This window comes from Sander vitreus, chromosome 18 (assembly GCF_031162955.1).
Source record: "Sander vitreus isolate 19-12246 chromosome 18, sanVit1, whole genome shotgun sequence".
NCBI lineage: Eukaryota > Metazoa > Chordata > Actinopteri > Perciformes > Percidae > Sander > Sander vitreus.
In genome coordinates, this window is record NC_135872.1 from 20870810 (window position 1) to 20896464 (window position 25655).

Below are 25655 nucleotides of genomic sequence, written 5' to 3' on the forward strand. Positions count from 1 at the left end.
AGAAAATTGCCAAGACCCCTTTAATGGCATTCATTTTGTATAAATGGGTATTATCTAATGGAGTTTTTTATCCATGAGTCATTTGTTAAAAGGTTATTTTTTGATGTCTCGTGTTGCTTGTTCAGAGGGAATGCAGCGTTTGAAGTTTTACTCTGATAAAACTTTTTTATTTTATTTTGGATTACTTGTTGGAATGATGAAAATCGCATGCATGTCCACCTGCACACACTCTCAAGAAAAAAAGAAGGAAATGAAGGGACGTTGACAGTGCCATCACATCAGCCCAGTTGTGGTACAATTTGTCTGCTGTAGGATGTCTTGAATGCCGATTAGAACTAAACGAGCATAGCATCCTGCACAGCAGTTTTTTACAGCAATTAACTCAGAAAATGCCGATGCTCCCACTGAGAAGAGTGCTGTTGATCCTGTGAAAAACGTATGCTTCGGCTTGCCACTGCATTTGCCGCTTTACCCAGCATGAAACAGGATTCCCCAGACTGTTTTAAATGTGTTGTACTCCAGGTCAGGCTTCCTGTGGTGGCACTGTTTGCTTCCTTGTTCTTTGTTCTAGGCCCACATACTGTATATCTATTTCTCCCGGGTGCATTTCTCCTGCATGGGTCCTGCATTGTTAAGGCTCAGCAGTAGCTCTTATTGTTGCCTGACTGTGCTCCTGTGGTATCTCTTTCTTTCTTTCTCCCTCCCGCCTTTTGTCCAGGCCCAAGTACGACCTGTCAGGAAGACTCGTGCGCCAACATGGGTGTGTGTATCCAGCAGTGGGAGAACTTCACTTGCGACTGCTCTATGACGTCTTACTCGGGGACTCACTGCAACGACCGTGAGTACCACTTCAGATTTACTTGTTTTGTGTGTATTATATATATGTATCCTGTGGCTCTAAAGGGAGCTATCAAGCCTGAGGAAATTACTCAAGTGACATATATTAGATAATATTGGCTTAAACTTGAACAACATGGGCACTCACCAGGCAGGGATTGTCTTACAAAACTCAAGTTGCATTATGGGAAGTAAAGGATCCAATTTCCAATCCAGCTTAACCCATATTAGGAAGTAAAAGTCTGGATATCTCAGCCGCCACTGCTGCACCAATTTGGTTTCTTGCAAGTCCCTTTTACTGTATGGAAGTGCCATGCTAAATTGTAGGAGCACTCCTTAAACATTGTGTGCATTCAGTCAACACCAGGCACACACATACACAACTGCCATATTTCATTTTTATCACATAACCATATTCTGTGTATAGAAGTGCATAAAAACACATTATTATGATACGCGCAGTCATTTCACCCTCATAAAAACTACACACACACACACACACACGCACGCACGCACATAAATTGGATGCACCTACTGTATGGAACCGTGCGATCCTCTCTGCAACACTGAGCACCATATCCTTGACTCAAGGACTCTGGGGCAGTTTCACTCATGTGCTTATTAGCCTTACTAGCCAGATTTGCTGCATGAAAGTGGAGCTGAAAGCTTCATGTGATCTTTAAATGAAGCCACTGAGAGTTTGGAGGCAATTGTTGAAGGTTGTTTTTTTTCCTGCTGCAATGCAGGCAATTTGTCGTGACAAATGCTTCATGTCCCGAGCTTTCACGTTTTGGGCTTCGGAGTGAACGGCTATGACTGATGATGTGTAAAATATCCACTTCTGCCTCAATCGCCTTTTCATAAACGCCCTTCAAATAGCTATCACAGTCGATAGTTGTGTGTGTGTGTGTGTGTGTGTGTGTGTGTGTGTGTGTATCTCTTACCCCCATGACGACAGGGGACTTCCCTTCAGTAATCACTGTTGGCGGCCTTTCATTTAGCGGTTAACAGTCGGGGCATACTGCTGCTGGGCCAGACTAATGAGGTGGTAGAGGCTGTTAGGAGAGCTGCTGTCTGTGAGTACTGGCATCCCCTAATCATCCAGACCTTTCTGATGTTAGAACCGGCCACTGTGTATGACTTCATATCTTCAATTTTATTTTTTCTCTCTTTTTTTGTTTTGTTTTCGCCCCTCCTTCTCACTCTCCTCTTTTTCTCCCTCTGCGAAAGATCATCTGACATAATCATGTCCACGCAGGGCGAATAATTGACTTCAGTTCTTTCTCGGCGATGGGAGCTGTGTGTTTGTGTTAATTAGTGTTGAGAGGCCCTCATTATTTCACCTCTTGCTGCTGCCTGGGATGACATAGAGGGAGCTGTCATTGATTTCTGATCAACACAAGCATATTTCGTCTCGAACCACAAGAGCTTGGATAGTGAGTTATTTTGCATCCCATGACAGTGCAGGTGTAAGTCTTAGTTCTCCTGTTCCTGGTTTTGGAGATAGATGTTCACTAATATTGACTTGACTGTCCAAGCGTATAATAGCATCCTTAAAAGAGTGATATTGCCCTAAATGGGAATTTTGTAGTTGATTTTCTTTCTCTTTCAGTACTCTTTCAAGCTACTTTTTTATTTCCTGTGCTAGAAATAAGAAAATAAACAATACAGAGAAGTGAAAAGGATAGCGAGGCAAAGTCAGACAAAGAGACAGTTTGGTTCACTGAAGTTAACATGTTAGGAAGTGCACACACAGGTCTATATGAGACCGTCTGTCTCAAGATAAGGGGTCTAAGTTTACTTCTCTCAGATTGGCTCAATCTTCTGATGTTGACTGATGACAGCCTGTGTCCCTGTGAGGCTTCATGAGCTCAGCAGTGCAGTCATACACCACCAGGTGGCAGTAAGTCCATAAGCAGGACCGCACACTCTCCCTGCGTGCTGCTGCGAGAGAATGAGATGCAATCCCTCGACCATGAAATCAGATTTCCTGTTATTTTCCTCCACTGCTTTGCCTCTTGTACTCTCTCTTTCTCTCTCTCTCTCTCTCTCTCTCTCTCTCTCTCTCTCTCTCTCTCTCTCCCTCACTACAAACACGCACAGCCCATCCAATTTCTAGTTATGGATCATAGAGAGAATAGTGTGCGATCTCCTACACAATGCAAAATCTAATGTAGTACAATGCAGTCATATTGCCAACAGTTTTATCGTTCAGTTGATGTAGCTTGGTAAAAAATCTAAACGGCAAAGGTCTTTGCCTTGTGTTCGCGTGTGTGCTTTGTACGACTGTGCGACTGCCTTTTATTCATTGAGCAGCACAGCACTGAGAGAGAGTTTTTTAATTAACAATGTGGCAGTGGAGCCTCTCCCTCTGTTTCTCTCAGTCTCTCCCTCTCTGATACAGTAGCTGGCAGCAAATATCAGTAATTGTCTGCTTCTCTGACTCCGTCTCTACCCATTGTCCAAATGAAGAAACTTGAACAAAGTAAAGTGAACATTTCTGCCGGTGAAGCCTCTCGCAGTTTCATCTGTGCGGATTGTTAGCGTCGAGCCTCCGTGCCCCCTCTGCACTTCTCCATTGTAGCCAACAGGGCTCTACGTGGCGGAGGGAAGAAAAAGAATAAAACCTCAGCAGACAAAAACTATCTACACTCCTTCCATTTATTCTTGTGTACCCCTGCAGCCCGCACGTTGTCACTGCACACCTTTACTTATGGGAACAAGACACAAAGGAAATTTGCAGTGCTCTTTGCACCAAACAGGCCATTTTCAAAGCCACTTGGGCAATCTGGAGGTACATATAGTGCAGAGCACTGCTTTTAAAAAAAGGGGTGTGGGGGAGTGGGGGTGGAAGAATGAACTCTTTTTATAGCATTTTCATCCTGCTCGGTTCTGGCTCACTGCTTTTGTCATGCTCATCTCCATCTCCCTGTCGTCTCCTAACATCCCCCTCCTTTTTATCTTCGTCTTTTCTCCTCCTCTGTGTTTTCGGAGCGGACCTCTCCCTATCAGGTTCTATGAATACTGCATATTTTCATATAAATCCAAGGACATGGGAGCTGTGGGCCAGGCAAGAACAGCAGCGGACACCCCTCTTCCACATCCAGAGCAATTACTCAACTTACGTAATAGAATTATCTCTGCAAAGGTCGCTGCATTGGTCCACAGTCAAGAACATGGTAAACAAACAGAAAGAATGAGAGTGGAGAAAGGGAGCTGAAGACAGGCAGCAGAACACTGTTCGTCAGTTTGACGCTGACATCAGTAATTGCTTAGATAGATTTAGTGATGAATTTCTCCAGTGCCAGTGTATTGATCCCAACCAACCCTCTGCTCCTGCTCAACCCAATGTCCCTGATTTACTTTTCAAGGCATGTTCAGAGGGCTGTAACAATATCTGGCTAACTGCTTACATAAATGACACAGCAGCGGCATTCCTCCCTTCACTATTTAAAAGAAAATAATCATGGCATTCGCCTCGTAGTCATTTCCTCCTCCGCTCGGAAGGAGCGAGGAGAGAAAAAAGAAAGGGACAAAAGAGGATCGGGGGTTGAGAAACTAGCTGTGTTTCCTTTCCGCAATGTCCTAAAAAAACAACAAGAATAACAGTATTTTCCCTCTATTGACTGATGTGTCTGCTCGACAGTATTAAACCCAGAGGAGGGGCGGCGGCACACAATAGCGCTATTCACTTTGACGTGACGTCAATGATGAGTGAAGGTTTTAGACAAATAAGCAAATGGGTAAAGACACACACACATGCACAGACGGCTGGTTTCTATAGACCTCCTCACCGGTGATCACCGGAGGAGCTTTCATTGGAGCATTGAATAATTCAACCTGCTGTCTGTGAAACCATGGAGCTTGGGTTAGTTTCAGCTGGGCACAGATGTAGTGGTGGCAACTTTAGACATGGACATCTTTTTCAGCCAGTGAAAGCAATCGATATTAAGATTAATCAGTAAAGGAGAGCACTAGACGGGGACAAATAGATGTGAAATGCAGCGTATATAAAGTTTTTTTTTTTTACACAGTATGTGAAAGTATCTTTTGGCTAAAGAGTTTATAAATGGAGCATAGAGATATGAGAACATTTGCCTATAAATACCACAGGTAGATCAGAAATGGGCCAAAAGAGATCCATAGAGGATGATTTGTCCTCAGGGCACAACCTATCCCAAAAGCACACTTTGGAATGATATCACTTTCTTTGTTGTAGCTGTGGCGTATATGTTGGCTAAAAATGACTGAGGCATCACATCATGCTGTGGCTTAAACAGTCCCTTAACAGCTGTCTGCAGTACCATCACATAGGACCATGTTGTGGATGATGGAGGTTTGCTGCTTTGAGGAAACGGCTTCTGTTGTTGTGTAGCTGTGGCTGAAATAAAAATGTAATTGCCCTACATCAACCCGGTGGAATTGCCCGAAACGCATACATACACAAGAGTGTGCAAACATAAAGTTGTCCCTGCAGGGTTTATAATCTCTCTTCCTCTCTCCATCATTTTATCACTCCTCTTCCTTGTCTTATGATATCTGTATTAGAACCCGAGCTGCATGTCCAGCCCTTGGGGGTCTTAACAAGCTGCCCTGCTATTGGCTGATCAGGGTAATGATACTTGCCCAGCACTGCATCATGTCACTGTGATAAGAGTGGATGTTGCTTGTGTTAATCGATGTGTCACCGCCGTGCTCAGAGCCGCGGTATAATTGGATATATGCGGTACTGTGGAGCCTAAATGCTCCAGGGCCAAGATGGAGGAGAAGAGTGTGAGATGTTGCTCCTCCATGATGAGTGTTAATAAATTGGTGTGTTGACGAACAGTTTTCAATATCTTTGGATCATTTATTTTTATTTTCACATGTGGATATATTGCTGTATTTATGAGCCATTAGTCTTATTGCAGGATTATTTCTTGGTAGTTGACTTGTTCAATATTTCTATATATAAAAAATTGATCAAATGACCAAATGTAATGTGACCGTTGTCGCTTGTAATAACAGAACCCTCATTGTTTTAGTATTGTGGCCCACAACACTGTTCTCATTTAAGGCGCCCTGTGGAATTTAACTTTAAACAAATAGAAGATAGTCTCCCTTACTGTAACAATACTCATTGTGTGTCTCCTTGAGGTCTAACAAACATGTTGAGTGCATCTAATTTGAAATGCCGTTTTCTTGTTTATGTTTCTTGGTGCAATACCGCCACCATCTGTCATGAGTAGAATATCATAAAACCAACGGCTGAATGTAAATCGAGTAGTTTGCATGGCTCTATGGCGCTATAAATAATCAAAAACTCCATAGGTTACTGAATTTGAACTTTATTTCCATCTCTAGCAGGCAGCAATTTTCAGCCAAAAAGCTCTGATAACCCAACTACTGTATAGACGACCTGCCCAGCACCAAATTGTAGATGGACAAAGTTAGCAGCAAGCTAGTGAATATAGCATTTAGCAGCTAAAAATCTTTATATTTATCTCAGTAGTAGGCGGAGAGCAAAAAACTACTATAAAGACAGTGAATATTGGTCCTCATCAGGCCAGCGATAGCGACTTTATAAGGTGATATCACATCAATGTTGTGTTTTCAGCTTGTTTTGCTGCCCCCATGTAGTAAGGTGACCAGATTTCTGAGACAAAATCCGGGGACATTTTTAGCTCAGAAGCGTAAATATCTCCAAAACAGGTAATTTCTTTATCTTTATAAACTTAAAACGGGGACACTGCCCCAGGGGGGTCACTAGACCTAGAGCTGCACTGGGGCACAAGCCCCCCTACGGGGGGTCCATGGGCATGCTCCCCTGTAAGACAATTTTGTGTATTTTAATGTTTAAATGCATCAATCTGGTGCACTTTGAAAAGAAATTCAGAGGTTAGACTTGATTATTCATATATCTGTGGATGGGAATATTTCACTTCAGAATTTTAACCATGCACACACAGGTGGAAAAGTTTTTTCTTCATATTTTTACATTAATGTCACTAGGAAGCATACCAGTAGAAATATATATTTATATTTGTAAGTGGGATATATAAGTAAGTGGGATTGTCTGGAATCTGGCAATATAATGACCATTATGGTGGAATACACTAGCTAAGCAATTTACAAAAAATATCTGTGCTGACATAAATAGTTTACTTGAGAATACTTTATAAAGCTGGAGACCATGTAGAAATTTTGTTGCAATTTAAAAACCGGATTACTCAGGGACCGCTTGTTGTACTGATGCATGCAAGAGTTAGTGAGATATTTCACAGAGAATAATGGGTGTGCAGAGATTTATGCAGAATGCAAATATGATAACATTTCATGTAAGTTCAATGTTAATTTTCTTGCAATTTGTCACAGCAATGGGGTTAACACTTTTGCATGCGCCATATCCGTGTCACATTCTCATTAGGGGCTGAGCCCCCCTAAAGGTCTGATCCTAGAATCACCCCTGTTGCTACTTCATACTTGTAGTCCACTACACCTCAGAGGGAAATGTTGTAATGTTTACTGCACTACATTTATCTGACAGCTTTTGCTTTATTGCTTCAGGCTGGGCTTGTTTCTGCAACAGCTCATTGAGTATCGGATACAATTAAAACTATTGAGGAAATATTTTCCTTTGACATTGGTTCAGTATTAAATGAGATCGCTGCAGTCGGAAACGGCGAAACAAGCTACAATGTAAGTTAATAGGACGTCAATTGTACAGCTTGTTTTTACGTTCATAAAAGTGCTCGTTTTGCCACTGACCGGCTCAGATTAATATTCTAAGTGTCTGACAACATTATGAAAAGGATTTCTAAGGAGGTCGACCTTTCTGTTAAAGGTAAGATCCTTTTTTTAAAACATAAAAAGTCTGCGAAATTGCGTTCGCTAAACCCACCAGACTCCATGTAAATAAACAGTAATTTTAGCATCATAAAATGGGCATTCTAAAACCTCTCTGAGCTCTGAGGCTTGCTCTGGCTGTCTTGAGCCTGTGCGTGTAGGGTGCACGACTATTTCATTCCAATTTCTGGTCTGTCAATCACAGTGAAAACCGGGGACATTTCCGGGGACAGCTCCAGCCGGGAATAGGTCACCGAAACCGGGGACTGTCCCCGGAAACCAGGGACGTCTGGTCACCCTACCATGTAGGCAAAAATAATCCATATAAGGCAGTTTAAAGTAAGCTATTTTAGCATAAACACTCTTGGCAGGAGGCAACAGCTCCAGCAATTCCCAATAAAACCACAAATTGTCCCATTACATTTTTAAGATTTAAACAAACCAGATACAGTATGTTGATTAGGGAGCATAAAGGGCTTTTCACACGGGGAGCAACACTTCACCTGCGTAGTCGCGTGGATCCGCGGGGTCTCACTACGCTCCTCATGTCAAGGACAACGCTCCGCGATTAAACACAAGGCGATCAATGCGTGGTAACCATGGTGATTCTGTGCAATACTGTATCCCTGCCGTACAACTGAATGACATTAGCTGACTGTGGTATCATATATCCCTAATCACAGGTTGATTTATAACAAATGGTGGTAATCCTAGTCTTTCCTTACCAAGCATTGTTAATGTTGATAGCTAAAGTTAGCTAAATTAGCACAGTCACAATTACGGACGTTACCCGATAAATTCAGTCTTGTGCCGATGCTCTGACAAGCAAACGCCCCACTGTCTATGTCCTGATAACTGTTTAGAAAACAGTTTTATATTTTAGGGAACTCACAAACAGCAAGAATCTCTCTCTTCATTCATATGCACTGTGTGTCACTCATGTAGGGAAAAGTTTGTGTGCGTGTGATGAGCATGAACGCTCCCCATGTGAAAAGCCCTTTAGGTGTAGGGATGCACTTTTTTGACTTTGGACAGAGCCAGCTGTTGTCCCCTGCCTCCAATCTTTATGTTAAGCTAGGCTAAACACGTCCTGACTCCAGCTCCATACTTAACACAGACATCACAATATCTTGTCATCTCACAATCGAAAAGAAAGCAAACAAAATGTTGAATAATTTCTTTAAGACAGACCAGGAACATAATAGTTACCAACCTTATATCATAGCTGTTGCACCTAGGAGAAGATGTGGAAGTTCTCCAGCTGTAATAAACAAAATCATGACTTCCAGTCTGGAACTCCTCTTTCTGCAAACTGCATTGGTTAGCGAATGAGAGAGATGTTGTATAGAGAGGGAGGGAATGATTGAGTTGAACACATTACAGAAAGTTACGATGAGGGGCATCCATCTGTTTTGGTGCCAGGCGGGTAACCTTGAGGCTGTCGGAGCGTTCCCAGCACCCACCCTGGCCCTCACAGGCTGAGAGCCCAGCAACAGACACATCCATCAACACATGTTCCTAGACACATTTCAGGAGCAGCGGCAACACATACAAATCACCCAATCAATACCTCGAGCGCCTCGCCCCAACTTCAGGGTTTTGGACAGGAAGTCACATGCATGTTTTTCTTTTGCAGCCGTGATATTTCTTTTTGCTCCGGTCTTTCATTCATACCTGTTTATTTCATCATCTTTCTTACCTGTCGCCCTGTTTTTGATCTGGTATTCTAGTAAATAAGATTAAATTATATTTTCTTTTTAACCGTTTATCCCTGTGTGAAAACAACTACACAATGTCAGAACAATGTGTAAAAATGTATGCTTTGGTGTTGAAAGGCCACACAAATAGAAGTAATTTGTCATGCTTTGCACTCAATTGCACAAGCGAGTACAGTACATGTATACATGTAATACACCCCCCCCCCCCAATCAACACCAATTTAGATGTGCATGGATCAAACCGAAAGGTGAGTTGGACTCATTCTATCGGTCTGTTGTTCTTGTTGCACTCTCCCTCGTTTCTCTCTTTTGTCTCCCAGCAGTGAGGCTGATAGGTAGTCATCACCACTCAAAGCAGACTACAATGAATAAAGCTCTCCTCTGTACAGCACTTAACAGGAGGGTACTTTATCAGAAACAAGGGGCACTGGATCTACCAGACCCTGTTCGTATTCATCTCGAATCAGAAGTCGATCCAACTGCGTCTCTGACTGCATTTCATCAAGTGCCAGGCTTAAGTAGACTTGATAATAGGCAGTACTGTATGTCTGATGCCTACTGAGAGTCACCTTTTAACATTTATACTTTAACATGGGTACACACTAATCCTTTTCAGGTAATTGCAAGAACCTGGTCTGACAACTAGAAGGTATAGGTTTACCCACCCATGGCTGGCACGTCATTCAGTTGAGGTCGCTCATCGGAAGGCTGCGGGATAAAGCGGTTTGGCCCTTCGAGCTTGAAACGAAAATTGCACTTGCACTTTGATAGCTTGCAGCTATTAATTTCTACCATTAACAGGCTCTCAACGGGAGAACCCTGTGTTGCATGCGTCTGAAGGGCACTCGTATCGGGAATATGCTCCTGTGTGGGGGGGCCAAAACATCCGTCCACAGTCTCCATCAGATGAAACTGATGATTTTCATCAGGTGAAGGCATTTCAAAGGCATTTCAAAGGCAATTACCTCTGACATTTTTATTTCCGACAAGAACAGGCAGTCCACTCCTACTCACTATACCGAGACGCACTGAGTTCATAGGCGTCCAACTCTAGAAGAAAAGGAAGGATATTTGGAGCACTTTAAAGGTTCAGTAGGTGACTTTTATTGACATATTTTTGTCATATTTGCTGAAGATTATAACACTATATTCTGACAGGTTGTTTTCTTTATGCCATTCGGAGCGCCAGATGATCTGATTCATGTAGTACTGTCAGGATATAGTGACAGTTTGAGAAAATATGACAAAAAGTAATTTTTTATCAAAGTTACCAACGACAGCTGTACGGTCTTGTCGTCCCTGTTGGCTTAAAAAGTAGTTGACAGAACACTCTTATTACAAGGTTGTTGTTTTGGAGCTTCTAAGCTTTCGAGAAGTCTTTTAGGTGCGCAGACAAACTCCACTAGCTCTTTGTGAAATATGGGCCCATTTGCTTGTGAAAGTAGATTTTTAATTTTTAAATTTAAATTTTTTTTTTTTATTTAGTCTTTGAAAATGCATGTTGGCCTGTGGCTCAGGAGGAGCGGGTGGTCCGTTGACTGTGGTCGCTTCAATCCATGGGTCATCTTGTTTATATGTCAAAATGTCCTTAACAAAAGATGCTGAACCTCCGGATGGTTAGGCCAGTGTCTTTCATAGCAGCTCGGATGCCATCAATGTGTGTGAATGGGTGAATGAGAGACAATTTGTAAAGGCCTTTGTAGGCTAAGAAGGAAAAACTCTAAGTGCAGTTCATTTACCATTTAAATGCACAGTAAGGAATGTGTTGGACCCATGGGTGTATTACTAGAAATGGATACCGTGTTCCCAGATGGTGCCCCATTCATTCCAAGTTTTTTCACTTACATTTTTTTTTCAGCCTTTCCTGGGCTTTCAGCGTTTTTGTGCCAATGGAGCATGCAGTGCTGATAGAGACATCCTCTGGCCGAGGAATTCCGGCCTGTTTGGTCCCCACACACATAAATGACAAATATTTTATATTACATTTACTTTTTCTGAACGGTTTCAAATTGTATTTGACCCAATGAATCTAACTCTGAAAATATTAAGTCAAGTGCATTCATCAATTTACAGCCGTTCATTTAGAGAGAGAGGTTGGTTGTTTAACACCCACAAAGTACCCTTTTGTCGGTGACAAAGATTGGATGAAGTAACGTATATGGGCGTGGTTAGATGACTGAGTCTACAAACCAAGCATACTGTAGTACTTCAGTATGCTGTATCTTAGCCCTGCCACCAGAAATGGGATAAAGCAGCCCAAGATGGTCTACTTTATTGGCAGTTAAACAAATGACTTGGACAGTCATTGCATAGTCACTGGTACTCACTTTACTGAGGGGGTTCATCCCGTCTTGGTAGCTCAAACACACACACAAACAAGGAATGATGCATGTTGTGATACTGACATCTGACCAAACACTGTATGACCACAGTGTTTAAAGCTGAGACTAATCACACGCTCAGTGCTTAATGTTCACCTCCCTAGTGCTGGGTACCAAATTCAATACTTTTTAGGCACCGTCCGAATTACCTCTAAAAGTATTGAGTATCGAAAAATGCCTCGTCATTCAATACCCAATTTAAATACCTAAGGAGTAGATCTCATCAGTGTCAGTGAGCCAATAAGCATGCAGCATGCTTCTACCAAGATCTAATGTTACACGTCGCAGAGACAGGCAGGGGAAACTCTAGGTTATGACTGGGCTCACGTAGTAGGAGCTGAAAAATAAATAAAAATGTGTAATTCTACATGTTTTATATCATTGGGATCGAAAAAAAAAAGTATCGCTTAGGAACCGCTATCAAAGTCACGGTGTTGGTATCGGTACCTGTATCGAACATTTTTGAACAATACCCAGCCCTATCGCCCCCTGATAATTAATCATGCTCTTTTTGCCTCTCTTTCTCTACGTCCATCCTGTCTTTCTACCACTTTGCTTCACACCTCTTTTTTTATTCCCTTTTTCTCAGCTTCATAGCTATGCCTGTGATTACTGTGTCAGCAGCTTCCTAGTTCATCACTTAGCCCCACACAGATGGTGCTCGCTCGCAGACTTTCACGGTAGATTGTACTAACTTGCTTTAGGAGTTTGCAGCCATAGCCTACAGATTTCACACCTGCCTCTATAGGAGCCATCAAGGCAACCTGTTTGATCATTGTATTACTGTCTGAAGTGCAGACAGGTGCAACATATCGAAACAATGTTAATACTAAATAACAGTTCTACTCTTTAGTGTTAAAGATTATTTGAACTATTTGCTACAGTATATCTCTAAATAGATCCTTTCCAGAAACACTGCAGTATCCATACTAGTTCATCTTAATGCTATGATCTAATCCTAACATTATAAACATACCTGATCAGTTTTCTTTAGCTTAGGTGCAATCATTATGGCTTTAAGGTTCGTTTAGTATGGCCTCCGCCTCTTTACTACTCTCTGCTGTCTCTGTAAAGCTTCCCATTATCTTCCCTATGATGTAAATGGACATTACCTTTTTAAAAATACAATTCACTAGTTCCATATTTTAGTAGTATTTCCTCCAAAGTGACTCATCTTTAGCCTACTTGAGGAAACATGACATGTTAAAAATCCTGCGCTCAAAAGGTCATCATTTATATTCATTATACAACGGCCTGGATGAATGTGTAATTCTGATTTGCTCAAGGGTTGATGATTAATTTCACATAACCGCCCTCTGACATAGTAAATAGTAAGTCATTATCCCTGAGTTCATCACCTTGTTCACAATTTCTCTGGAAAAATATGATAATGCAGATGGTTGACCATCTGTTTAACGTTAACCACCAACTCACCCACATTTTTCTTTACAACATCCAAACATGCACAGGACCGCATTGGGATTTGATGTGGCTCTTTGGATTTATAACACTGTGAGCTAATGAGTCTCATTGAAAAACGGGAATACACACCAGTGGTGGAAGAAGTATTCAGATCCTTGACTTAAAGCTTTAGTGCGTAACTTTTTATATTAATGAACGTCCGTTACATTCAAGCCATTGCCAAATGAGTTTGCTACGAAGCCAATTAAGACTATCAGCTCCACAAAACTCTCTGTGTTTCTCTGTATGGTTCAGAAGATTGTGTTGTCCAATGACTTTACCGCGCAGAAGCTCGAGTGAAGAGAATTACCTCTTCCTCCGTGTCCTCCTTGGCTACTAGCAACTGCGTGGAGGAGGGTTGGGGGGGCTGTGCGCGATCACAGAAGGCTTGTATCATGTGGACGCGCCGACAGTGTGGTTGTCATTGACTTAGAATTACTCATGGGGGTGACAGAAACTACGCACTATAGCTTTAAGTAAAAAGTAACAATACCACACTGTGAAAATAATGTGTTACAAGTAAAAGTCCTGCATTGAATGTTACTTAAAGGTCCAATGTGTAGGAATTTCTCCCATCTAGCGTTGAGATCATATATCGCAATCAACTCTCTCGTACCACGCAGTTCAAAGTACGTATTACAGCTACGGTAGCCTTCATGCTTCAAAAAGCCGGTCTCTTGCTCTTTTCAATCAAGATGGCGCATGAATATGGAGTGTCTACCCCAGTTCATGCGAATGCAAATGTAAAATTTCAAGCCAAAAGGAATACTTGGAATTGATGGTGGTGGTAAATATTCATGAAGAAGGACAAGTTTGTGAATGTTCAACACAGATTTTGATAATGAACAACTAAACACGTTACACACTGGACCTTTAAGTAAAACTATCATCAGGAAAATGTACTTAAAGCATTAAAAGTAAAAGTACTCAATGCAGAAAAATTCTCACATTTTAGAAACTGGAAACGCGGCTTCAAACCACATGACAGTGATAAAAGTGTGAGTTCAAGTTACAAAGACACATTTATTATAAGATTTTAATTAATGATTTTAGTCATCACTTCCTCAGTGACTTCTCATCACCCTGTGGCAGCTCCACAGGTCATATCAAACTGTCTTTGCACGTAGTTGATTGATTTGTTTCAAATATTGCCCCGCTCTTAAAAGTCTAAGATAACACTCTATACTTACCTCTTAGAAACTAAAGGAAACAAGTTGAACCAGACTGCATGTAGAGTTGTCATATTCCCAGCTGAAGGACAGCTCTTTTAAAATGTAGCCCAGTGACAGCCCTGCACACAATTTACAAGCAACCTCTCACTTCTCAAAGTTACCTTTTTTTTTTTTGCTTCTCCAGTGCTCTCTCGCTCTCTCTCTCTCACACACACACACACACACACACACACACACACACACACAAAGTAGGACACTGATGCCATTTAGATTAGTATCCCATGTGACCAATGCTGACATGAATTTGCTGGGTGACAAGGGACCCAATTACAGCAGAGGGCTGATCGTCCATGGACCTACCGTTTCAAATTGGCTCCCGAGCGTCAAGCAGGGAACAGGAAAATGTGTAATAGTGAATGTGCGCGTATGTGTGTGTCTTTTGTGTCTGCGGCTGTAACTGTGTCACTGTCAGTTTGCGTCTGCGGGGGAAGAGGCTAGGATAAACACCCGGGTCAAATACATCACTGTATTTGTAAACGTAATGCAAACTGACTGCTGTCATTCTTGAGATCCGTGATATGAGTCATAAGCTGACACACACACACACACACACACACACACACACACACACACACACACACACAAATACACAGACTTTAGGTGGTACTGTGGTGCCAGCGTGCTCTCTCAGTCTAAGTGTCTTTCCAACTTTTTGAAAACATAAAAACAAGAAAAGGGTTTAAGACCTTGTCTTACCGTGTCTTTGTCTTTAGCACGGTTTTATATTTGACTTTACTAAAGAAAAGAGGCAAGTTATTACTTTAAGTTACCCGTAAAATTTAAAATGTTAATTATGGTACCTAAAAAGCAATATAATGAGGAATCTTCAAAGGTCACGATGATGCAGCGTAGAGTGCTGAATCACATCAGACACAACATTACACAGCAATGTCTTCTGTGTATATCATTTTAGTTAACATCTCCCTTGCTGTAAGTCTTTACTCTGCTTGGCAGCTATCTTAACCAAATCAAGCTCAGTGGATTGATCTGCAGGCCTTAAAAGGGGAGACAGATAAAGACTTACCACTTTGTGTGGTGACATAATCAATCGTAATCAATCTTCCTCACCTGAAACTGTCCAGCATGCCACTGATTTAGACTCTAGATTCTGTCTGAGCAAGCAAGCGTGGTTGTCAGTGTATTTATGCATGCATCTTTGTTTATGCGTGTGTGTGTTTTCTTGCCCGTTGTCTTGTGCAGTTCTTTTGCAGCGCTGTGTGCGTGCGCACATAAGCAGCCGTGCTGTCTCTGTTTTATCCCAGGCTATTTTCAAGCCTTGTTCTCCTCAACACGCACTCTCTCCTCTGCCCCACTTCTTAAAAATGTCTGCGCGGCAACGTGAATGCCACACTCTGCAAGTACCGTTTGTTTTCCCTCCTCTGCGCCCGCGCTTTGGTGAATCGAAACCTCCTCCTCACCAAAATGTCGAGCACAATGAAAGTATCTCCCATCGATGGGGTAATGCTTTTGAAGGGCTTTGCGTGCATATTAGAGGCAGGCTTGGGGAACACACTGGGATGTCATATCTTCCGTCCTGGCGTGAGATAGAACGGCTGAGAGTGCCAGAAAATCCCCTCCCACCCCCTCTTCCATTTACTGTAGTTTCACACTGAGCTGATTCACCTGAGCCAGGCGTGGTGTTTGTTTGTTCAAAATGAATATTTTACAGAAATGGTGCGGATGATATACTTTTGGCTGGTTTTATTTTGCTCAGTGAGTGGTTGGCAGTGATGGTGGCAGTTTCCCTCTTCATTATTCACCATACAGTGTGTGTCGAATGTGTGTGTGTGTGTGTGTGTGTCAGTGAGACTGGCCCCGGGCCTTTGCCAGCCCATTACTCCCTCGCTGTTTTGCGTGTGTGTGTGAGAGGGCTGTGTGTTCAGGCCTTACTGATTGTTTCTCCGTTGTAGGGACCCTCATTACCGCCCCCACACTGTCACAAGCATCTGCTTCCCACACTCCCTCCCTCTTCACTCTCCCCCTGCCATGCTCTGCACTCGGCTCCAAGCATACCCTGCACTGGTCCGACATGAAGCAGTGAGAGAAGAGAGAAAAGATTGGTAAACGCATAAAGAGACAAGACATCAAGTCAGACGTGGAACACAAATTTGGGAACACAGAAGGTAGGAACAAGCAAGCGTGTTGAAGCTGCCAGTATCAGTGGGCTCCTGGTGGGAAAAGCAGACCTCTGATCAGCCTCAGAGTTAGCCATCTTTGGACAGAGATCGGGCCTGTGGCCATGGTTTCAACCCCAGCCCAGCAGGGCCTTCACCCCAGGCGCCCCTGAGAGAGAGAGGCAGCTTTTACAGTGATGTATTGCATGGCCCAGTGTGCAGCGGCGAGGGAAGGAGGGAAGGAGGGAGGTCAGGGCTTAAAGAGATAGAAAGTGTGTGTGTGAGGGAGAGGAGAGGGAGACAGAAAGAGGGAAGGCATAATGAGTGTGTCAAAATGAGCCTGGCTCACCCAGAGAAAAACAGCAGTATGTGTTACTAATGATTTGTTCCAGTAAAGCCCAGTGAGAGGGGAAAAAAACTGGAAAGTGCACAAGAGGAAGAAAATGAAGAAGAGGGTGGAAGGGAATATTTTTCATTTTCAAAACATGGCTTTTTCTTTTGGTCTTTTTTAGTAATGACAGAGACAGGCAGACACTTGGAAGACTCCCTTTTGTAAGCACTTAATGGCTTAAAGTTGTCATATTATCACAGACTGCTCCAAACAGCTCTATTGTAGTCCAGCCTTCACTTCCGTGACGAACGTGTGTCACTCTGTAACGCGTTATAATGCTCACATAGCTGCTAGCATGGCACGCCCTCATACTCTGCTTCTGACTGGCTAGTAGTCCTTACCTAGCTACTGCGCATGTGCGACTCCCAACAGAGATGGTACAGAAGTGCGATGTCTCACTCTGTAGCTAAAACAGAGAGCTCAACACACAGGGTGAAAAGAGGAGCTGCAGCAATGTGCAGTACAACAAAAAATATGGTGTCTTTTTGAAAATTAAACCATGTAAACCTTTTCTGATATAACCTCTAAAAATAATTATGAACCTGAAAATGAGCATAATATGAGCACTTTAAAGGCCTATAGATCCAAGATAAAGATGAGTCAAAACCCTATTACATCAAATATTGATTTAAATATTCAGAAAATGATCAGCTACATGTTACGCTAATATGATTACAATTAATCTCCTTATAATCCTCATTTACCACACACACAAATAAATATAGTTTAACCCACTTTCAAAGTCTCACAAACACACTTGAATAATATATCTAGCATGGCAAGATCTTCTTTAACACATACAGAGCCCACAATGTACATATTTTAAGATATGAATTCTTCAAAGGCCTTTCTATATGAACAGCTGTGGACCGGAGTGATGGAACGTCCTATTTTACCCACGACAAGATAATTATTTAATGACCTCGAGGTAAAAGCCATCCATTAGGATATCTCCAGCTAGGCATCACTTTCTGCTGCCTTCGTGGTGGCTTTGCTCTGTTTAACTTGGTCTAATTCTTCAGAGATGCAAAATGAAAGTGATTAGACTTCCCCGGAGACTTTTCTTTTTCCTTTTATTGCTTCCTTCATTTGCAAACATACAAACCCTCCAGCGTCTTTTGCTTGCTTTTTTAACATCCACTTCTATCCGCATTCCCTCGCACCCTCCCAATCTGAGTTGGAATAATTTAGACTGAGGGAGGGCGGGGATTGTGTGTTAAAAAAGCTTTTTATAGCTGTCAAATCACAGTTTATTATAGCTGCATGCCACTTACACGGTGGCCAATTATCGCATGCTACAGACACCACACTTGCAGGTTGTTTTCAGACAACATGTCGTATTTTGTGCTTAGTTATGATCAGACTATTTTATGCGACTGAAAGTAAACATGAATCTGCCGCGTGGGCGTTTGTGTGCATATGCACCTTTAATTTCATATTCATGGCAGTAGATCAATGTTTTATCACCTGTATATTATTAGCCCTCTGCTATTAGTAACGTGATGCATGTTGTGGGTAATGTTTGTCAGAGTTGCATTGATTAGTGCGTCTCTGGCTCTAAGGAGGATGGAGGATGATGGCAACCATTAGCTGTGACTGCACTCCTTAAATAATAACACAAGTAAGAAATCAAAAAGCAGGGCTTGGTATAAAGAGGGTAATGTCTAACCGGTCAGAGGGCGCCAGACATTATGGCTGGTCATAGCGTCATCATTGCTGTGTGAGTAACCTAAAATACATAAAATATTGAACATTAATGATTTGTTAACTGGCCCCAATCATGGTTTTGTGCATGTTCTAATAACGTGTGGTAATAGAAACAAGGGTAGAGCTATATATCCAGTGAAAAGTGTTCCTTCTAAATAACCGTTATAGTTAATGTGTCTCTCATAGTTGTGTAATCATTATGCTTAAAGTATATGCTAGTCTGAGCACTATTAAAACTCTACAAACAGATTGATGTGGCAGAATACACATTTCCTATTCTTTTATGGTGATAGAGCAACAATGCAACCTCAAATCTCTATCACATTTATGTAAAACGTTACATATAAAGTTCCAAAAGTGGTGGTAGATTTGGTTTTAATTTACTTTTGAAACCTGAAGATTGGCATTGCAATTACACACCCCTGCAATCGTGTAAAAAAAAGGTGTTTTGGCTTTCTAACTTGTACACTAATGGATTCCCCCTCCCCCTTTCTGCCTCCCCTTCATTTCATCTGACAAGTTTTCAGAAACTTAGAATAATCAGCGATAAGTGGCTCACTGAAAGTCCACAAATATCTGTCAGATTTCTGAATAGTGGAATGCAAAGACTGGGACCAATTTTAAATTGGTTAGAAGTTTGGTTCCCACTGGGGCAACCAGTGCTAAAATCATATTCCTGCATGTAACCCCTAACCCTACACTTATAGTTTGAATGAAATCACCCAGTGAACAGCATGAAAAGTGATGATTTGGTATCTTCGGTGGCAGTGCTGCCGTCTAATCGTCTCTAATCACAGAAGACATCCAGCGGGTCATTCATCTCCATTTCAGATCTATAAATATGTGGTTTGAGCAATAGGTCTTCTATTATGAGAACTTATCCCTTCTTCCTCCCTACTTTTTCTCCACCCTTTCTCATCTTTTACTGTCTGCTCCTCTTGTTAATTTTCACCTTACATGGGGAAAACACCAGATATTGCACTACATATATTTGTCGGTGTCACGTGAGCTGGAATTAGATAAGCAGGTGATTCTCACGTTGCCTGCAAACGCACCCAAACACATGCACACAAATGCTCAAGAATTACATTGGGTAGCCTCCCCATGTGGTTCATTATTTGCATGTTTTACAGAAGGTGTTTTTAGATGATTTAAGGTTGTAATATCCAGTATGAGTGTTGGCGGTTAGTGTTGGCTGCATGGGAATACATATTGTCATTATATTTTTACAGCTGTGTGCTGCTGATGTAAAGCTAATTGAATAGAAGAGAAACACTTGTAATATTTCACTTTGTTGGTGCCACTGTGTCACACTGCTGACCTCCAGAGCTTACATCATGATGCTGACCTTCTGCTAACTGCCCCACTGTACATTCAGGGACATAATTCGTGGGACACTCAGCAGAGTCAATATGCTCCTTTTCTGCTCCATTTCTGCTCGCCTCCTCTGTGAATCTTCGGCATCGTTATATAAATGACTTACCTAAGAGTCCTAAGGGATCGTCCACGATACGGTACCGTACGAAACGGCACCTCTGATTAATATTTAGATAATTTGATAACTGTTTAATTTAGCCACTTACCGATTTTTCCTGCTAAAAGCTAAGGAGTTAGCCATCACGGGGGTGTCTTTGTAGCCTTTACAGAAGGTGTTCTATCCAGCCTGGAAGTTGTGCCTCTTTTCGGAGTTGTTCAGCAATAAATCCAAACGCTTGTATCCAAGATTTATCCACTTGTTGTCCATAATTTATCAATTTCCCGTCATTTTTACCGCTAGCTTGATACTAGCTGCCATTTTGAATATCCCATGATGCTTTGCGAGATTGTGTTGACGTCTTTCAACCAATGGGAAGGCCGGTCCGTCATACAAAGAGTTTATGGAGTGGAAAGATGGATCACTCCAGCGAATCCGAGCTAGAACAAAGGCTATAGAGTGGAAAGATAGATCACTCCAGTCTATTACCGTTCTACAGAGAAGAATGTTTTGAGATGTGGCACACATTTGGGCTTTTTTGAAGAAATGTAAATAGTTTGTCCTTTTACATGAGTTATAATGTTCATTATGTTTATTTTTGCACTGCATAACTCCAAACTGTTTTAGAACATTGCTGTGTGTGTGATTTCAATAAATATGACATTATTATTTGATTATTGGCATTAGTGAATGTCATGAGGGCAAAAGCATCTGGACGTTTTTTTTGAAAAACTTTATATATGTTGTCAACTGTATAAGATATAATGTGTATTTCTTCACAGTGTGACTCCTAATACATATGGGAACTGATTTAGACAGGAGATTGGCTTAGCTTTTATTGATATGTGTGTGATATCAATACATATCTGTGAGATTCATGTTCCGTTTTATTTATTTATTTGTCTTTAAGGTCATAAAACCTTTTTTTACATTCAAGTGACCTCACTGCAGCACAAATATTCTAATAGCCCAGTTTTTCCTGAAAAAAAATGATGTTCATAAATTGACTGTAGACAACAGGGTTGATGTTTTACAAGCTTTTTTAGAAAATAAAACCAGACGGACAATGAACTGTAAAAATGACCTTAGGTATCTGAGCGTTAAAACACGTTGAGACACCATCAAGAGAAATTACTCACGATTTCTGAGTCACGCATCATTTAATGGGCTGGCTGATTTTGTTTGGGCTCAGCAATGTTGCTATCCTTCGCATGTTCTGTATCCCCAGGATGCACTAGCCCAGCACGTGGCGTGTGTGTGTGTGTGTGTGTGTGTGTGTGTGTGTGTGTGTGCGCGCGCATGTGCGTGCTTGTGTTCCACACATCATGTTCTTAAGAGACAGGCTTGATGTGTGTCTGCATAAGCATCCAAGTGGAGTATGTAAATCTCTGTGTATGAGGATTAAGTGGTTGAGTGGGGTGCTGTGAATTACTGCTAAACTTCAGTACCCAAAGGTTAAGTCTATTCAATTGCTTCAGGATACTTCAATGTATTTTAGTGAATACAGAGTGGCCTCTTAACACGGAAATAAATACGGACGTGCAGCTTCGCTAACAATGAATTTAAAAAAGTGAAAAAGGTGTAAGCCCTTATGGGGATTTCATGGAGATATAAATGGATCGAATGAAACTATTGAGGTGTAAAAGGTCAACTCAATATGACTAGATGGGAATATTTATGCTATTTTTCCTGCTGGTTAATGAAAGTGAACATGTCTGCTTCGTCAGTTTCTCAATCTGTACCGGCATGGAAACAATAGAACCACTCCCATTTGGTCTGGTTGAAAAAATATGTTTAAACAGTAATGAGCTTTAGTTGTAACTCGCTGAAATGAAAATATGATGTAAAAAGATAGAAAGTTCTTTTGGAGAGCTGAGACTCAGCCACGGGTTTATTGACTGTGAAGAAGCCAGGGGATAGATAACGCTGTGAAAGAGATTGTTCTGTGATAGCGACTGATATGTCACATAAAGTGGGCTGTTTGTGTGAACACAGGCAATTTATGCAATAATAATAGGAAAGAACAAAAGCAGTAATATACTGTAGCACATTCTCTTCTACACAATTTGTAGTGAATAAATCCACTGTGGAAATGCAGTTATATTTCAACTTAAACATCCCGTGAGACAGTTTTAGAGTTTAGAACATTTGGAATGAAACGTTTTAGTTGAATGAATCCAATATCTCATAATATTTTCTTAATTCATTTTCCAAATAGGTTTTTATTTCATAACAGTGTAACATGGCCTGTTGACACGGCATCATAGCTAAACACTGAAGCTAATGTGGAAGTGTCCAAAATGATCTATTAAAAAAAAGTCAACTATTATCTTGATGTACCATGTGGGTAACATTTTTCCCATAAGCAGATAGGGTTTCAGTCTTAAAAATATTTTCTGTGAAGAATATTTAGGCTTTAAAGGAGCGTGTGTGTGTGTGTGTGTGTGTGTGTGTGTGTGTGTGTGTGTGTGTGTGTGTGTGTGATTGACAGGAGACTCAGCCTATCACATTCAACTGTGGTGGTTGCTGCTTCGCCACACAGGAACTATTTCTCAAGCTTGACTTTCTGGGGCCAGTTTGGTTTCAAGGCAGCAGCAAGTTCAAATCCAGACTTCAAAACCTATGGGTGATGACTCTCTCTGCATTCCAATATCCATACTACCATACTATTTAGTATGCCAGAAAAAGATTTAATACAGTATATCCCAATACTTAGTATGTCAAATGTAGTATGCCAAAAATACCAGGAGTCCTACATTACTGCATCCAGGCAGATTTTGCGGTATGCAAGCCAGCATGCTTTTTTGGTTATTCTGACCCACAATTCTTTTGCACAGCATATATGAGCAAGAGGGTCAAAGTTTAAGGCGCAATGATATGAAGAAGTAGTATGCCCCAATTATATTCATACTGCATGCAACATTATGTACAATGTAATGGCAACTGCAGTACATACTAAAAGTAAAAATAAAATAAAAAAGTATGTGATTTGGAACTCAACAACAGTTGCCACATGCATGTTCTTAGCCTTGCTAGCGGCACAGCTAAAAGGATGACAATGGCAGTCAATTGAACTGTTGGTCTGTCAGTTGGTCCGTCACTATTCGCACCATCCAGCCAATATCCCAACAAATATTCTATATATATATTCATCTAGCACAGATGGAGGTATCCCACTAGCCTAATAGTTTTCAATAGTTTCATCTAGCACCATTAGATATTTTTGGTTCAAAGTAAAACATCTTGACATAGGATTGATTTCCAATTTAATAAGGTAAAAGCATTTGTGTTTCCCACAAGATGAATTGTAATAATCTAAAGTGATCTGTACTTAGGGTGCTTTGACACCTACCTCGTTTGGTCCGGACCTTCGAACTTTTCACTTTGATCCGAACCAAAATTACAGGTGTGAAACCTCCCCTGGACCACGGTCCGGACCAAACGGCCGAAATTTGGTCCGACCAAAAGAGGTGATCTCGGTCCGGATCAAACTGAACCATGGTCCGGATCGTTTATAGTGTGAAAGCATTTTTTGGATGGTTCAGACTTTTGGAGCAAATAAAGGAAGCTCTGGTAGGCTATCATCGTGTTATAGGCTCCTTTTTAAGGAATAGCTCAGTGTACATGAGAGGGTGTGTGACGGTGAATGCGCTCAGAGCAGACAGCTGTCGGCTATCACAGCAGAGAATGAATCAGTAGTTTATTTGTTAAGTGGTAGTAAATGTACAGTGTAGGTTTCTGTTTGTCTCTGAATAAATGCTGCAGAAAGAAAGTTCCCGTGCCTTGCTTCTCAACATCGCAACAAAACAAAAAGAGCCGCGACAGTAGGGGAGATCAGCAGTCAGTTGAAAAAACTCCGACACAGAGAGAGGATACGATAGGACCGGGGAAGCCCGGCAACAAACAAATCAAAAAAGTATCAGGAGATGCAGCTGACATATGTGATGATGGAGTTTTGTCACGTGTAGATCTTTAGTGCGCTTGCATAACTGCAGTGTGAAACCAAAACTTACCGGATCAAATGCAAAAACATGAACCTTGATCGGATCTTGGCTCGGACTTTCAGGTGTGAAAACCCCCTTAGTGTTTGGTGATAACTAGAAAATGTTACAGACCCTTGACTTGTCATACAATAAATGGTCATGACTGAGATGAAACTTGACACATTTTCAGATGGGGAACAATTTCTTTATATATCTTACTTTCCAACAAAGATGATAACACAGATGTTAAACTAGGTTCTCTGGTTTTTTTTTCCCCTAATCTGAACTCTGAAGTTACTTTTGAGATGTCAATAAGGATTCCGTAGAGAGAAACTCAATGAAGCCTTTCAAACGGCAGCCTTGCTATTAATTTTAGCTACACCATGTTCCTCCCCTATCTTTTCAGCAATCCCACATCTACTACAGCATATTGCCCCTCGCTGGGATCTGGTATCTGGTATATCAGATAAAAGAAGCGATTCTCTCTTTTTTTTTTTTCCCTCTCATGTTCGCTGCTTCTCTGGAAGCCTCTCATATTCATGTAGTTTTCTACTGAAACCGTATCTGCTTTATTTGCGTGTGTGTGCACACAGTGTTCCAGTAATGTTACATGCTCATGGAAACTCCAGTGGCGAAGATTGACAGCTGAGATCAATAATCGCACAGGGACGTAAGTCAGAGTGGGGCCATAAGGAGGGAAATGATATGTTTAATACATGGAGATTTGACAGATTCAAAGCGTGGAGACACATTACTTGCTATCTCTATCCCCCTGCATAATGACGCTAGCAGAATACGTTATGATCTCACGCCACATAGCCACTGTTTGCTTTCCATAATTGAAATCGATTGTCCTGACATTAACTCAATGTACCATCCTATTAGTCACAATACATTTGTCTCAGAATGGCTTACTGTAAACTGAGACATAGATATTTTCACAATAATAATTTACGCTGTGGTAAAAAATGTGCTTGCAAATCACATCATTCTCATGCGCTGTGCATTGAGTGGCACACCATGCTCCCTTGGAATGACTCTCAGATTGTATTCTTAACAATTGGGATTCAGTTCTACGAGTAACAGTGCCAGCATGGCAATATTAAAGAGCATTTTGCAGAACAAAAAATATGTGTATCAATGTGAAACTGAGCATGCTCGGGTTGAAGTGGGCGATCATATTTCAGGTTTCTATTTAAGGTAGGAGTGCCTTTTTCAAAGTATACATTTCCCTCTGTTGAAACAGTACATCTGCTATGATCCTTATCCAAACCCAGAGTTGTACTGATTGGGCCTGAACAATGTGTTATGAGACCGTGTGTACCTGCACGGGCTGGCAGAGCCTGCACACTCCGAGGGGTCTGCAATCAGGAGGGCAAACCTGTAATTCTAACTTCTTCGGACTTTGGTGCGTGCAGAACAATCGTGTATGTTTGTGTGTTTTGTGTGAGGGCCACATAAGTGGCTATTATTACAGGCTGTGTTCCCGCCATTTACTGTTAGGGCAGAGGGGGCGTCTACCATCTCATTTT

The 25655-nt window shown here is 41.5% G+C and overlaps 1 protein-coding gene across 1 annotated transcript in view; it reads left to right on the forward strand.

Moving 5' to 3' along the window:
• nrxn3b (neurexin 3b) overlaps positions 1-25655 on the forward strand; it is a 319873-nt gene that overhangs the window by 131753 nt on the left and 162465 nt on the right. The window contains exon 16 of the mRNA XM_078274783.1: positions 719-838. Coding sequence (XP_078130909.1) covers positions 719-838 — 120 coding nt within the window. The remainder of the gene's footprint in view (positions 1-718; positions 839-25655) is intronic.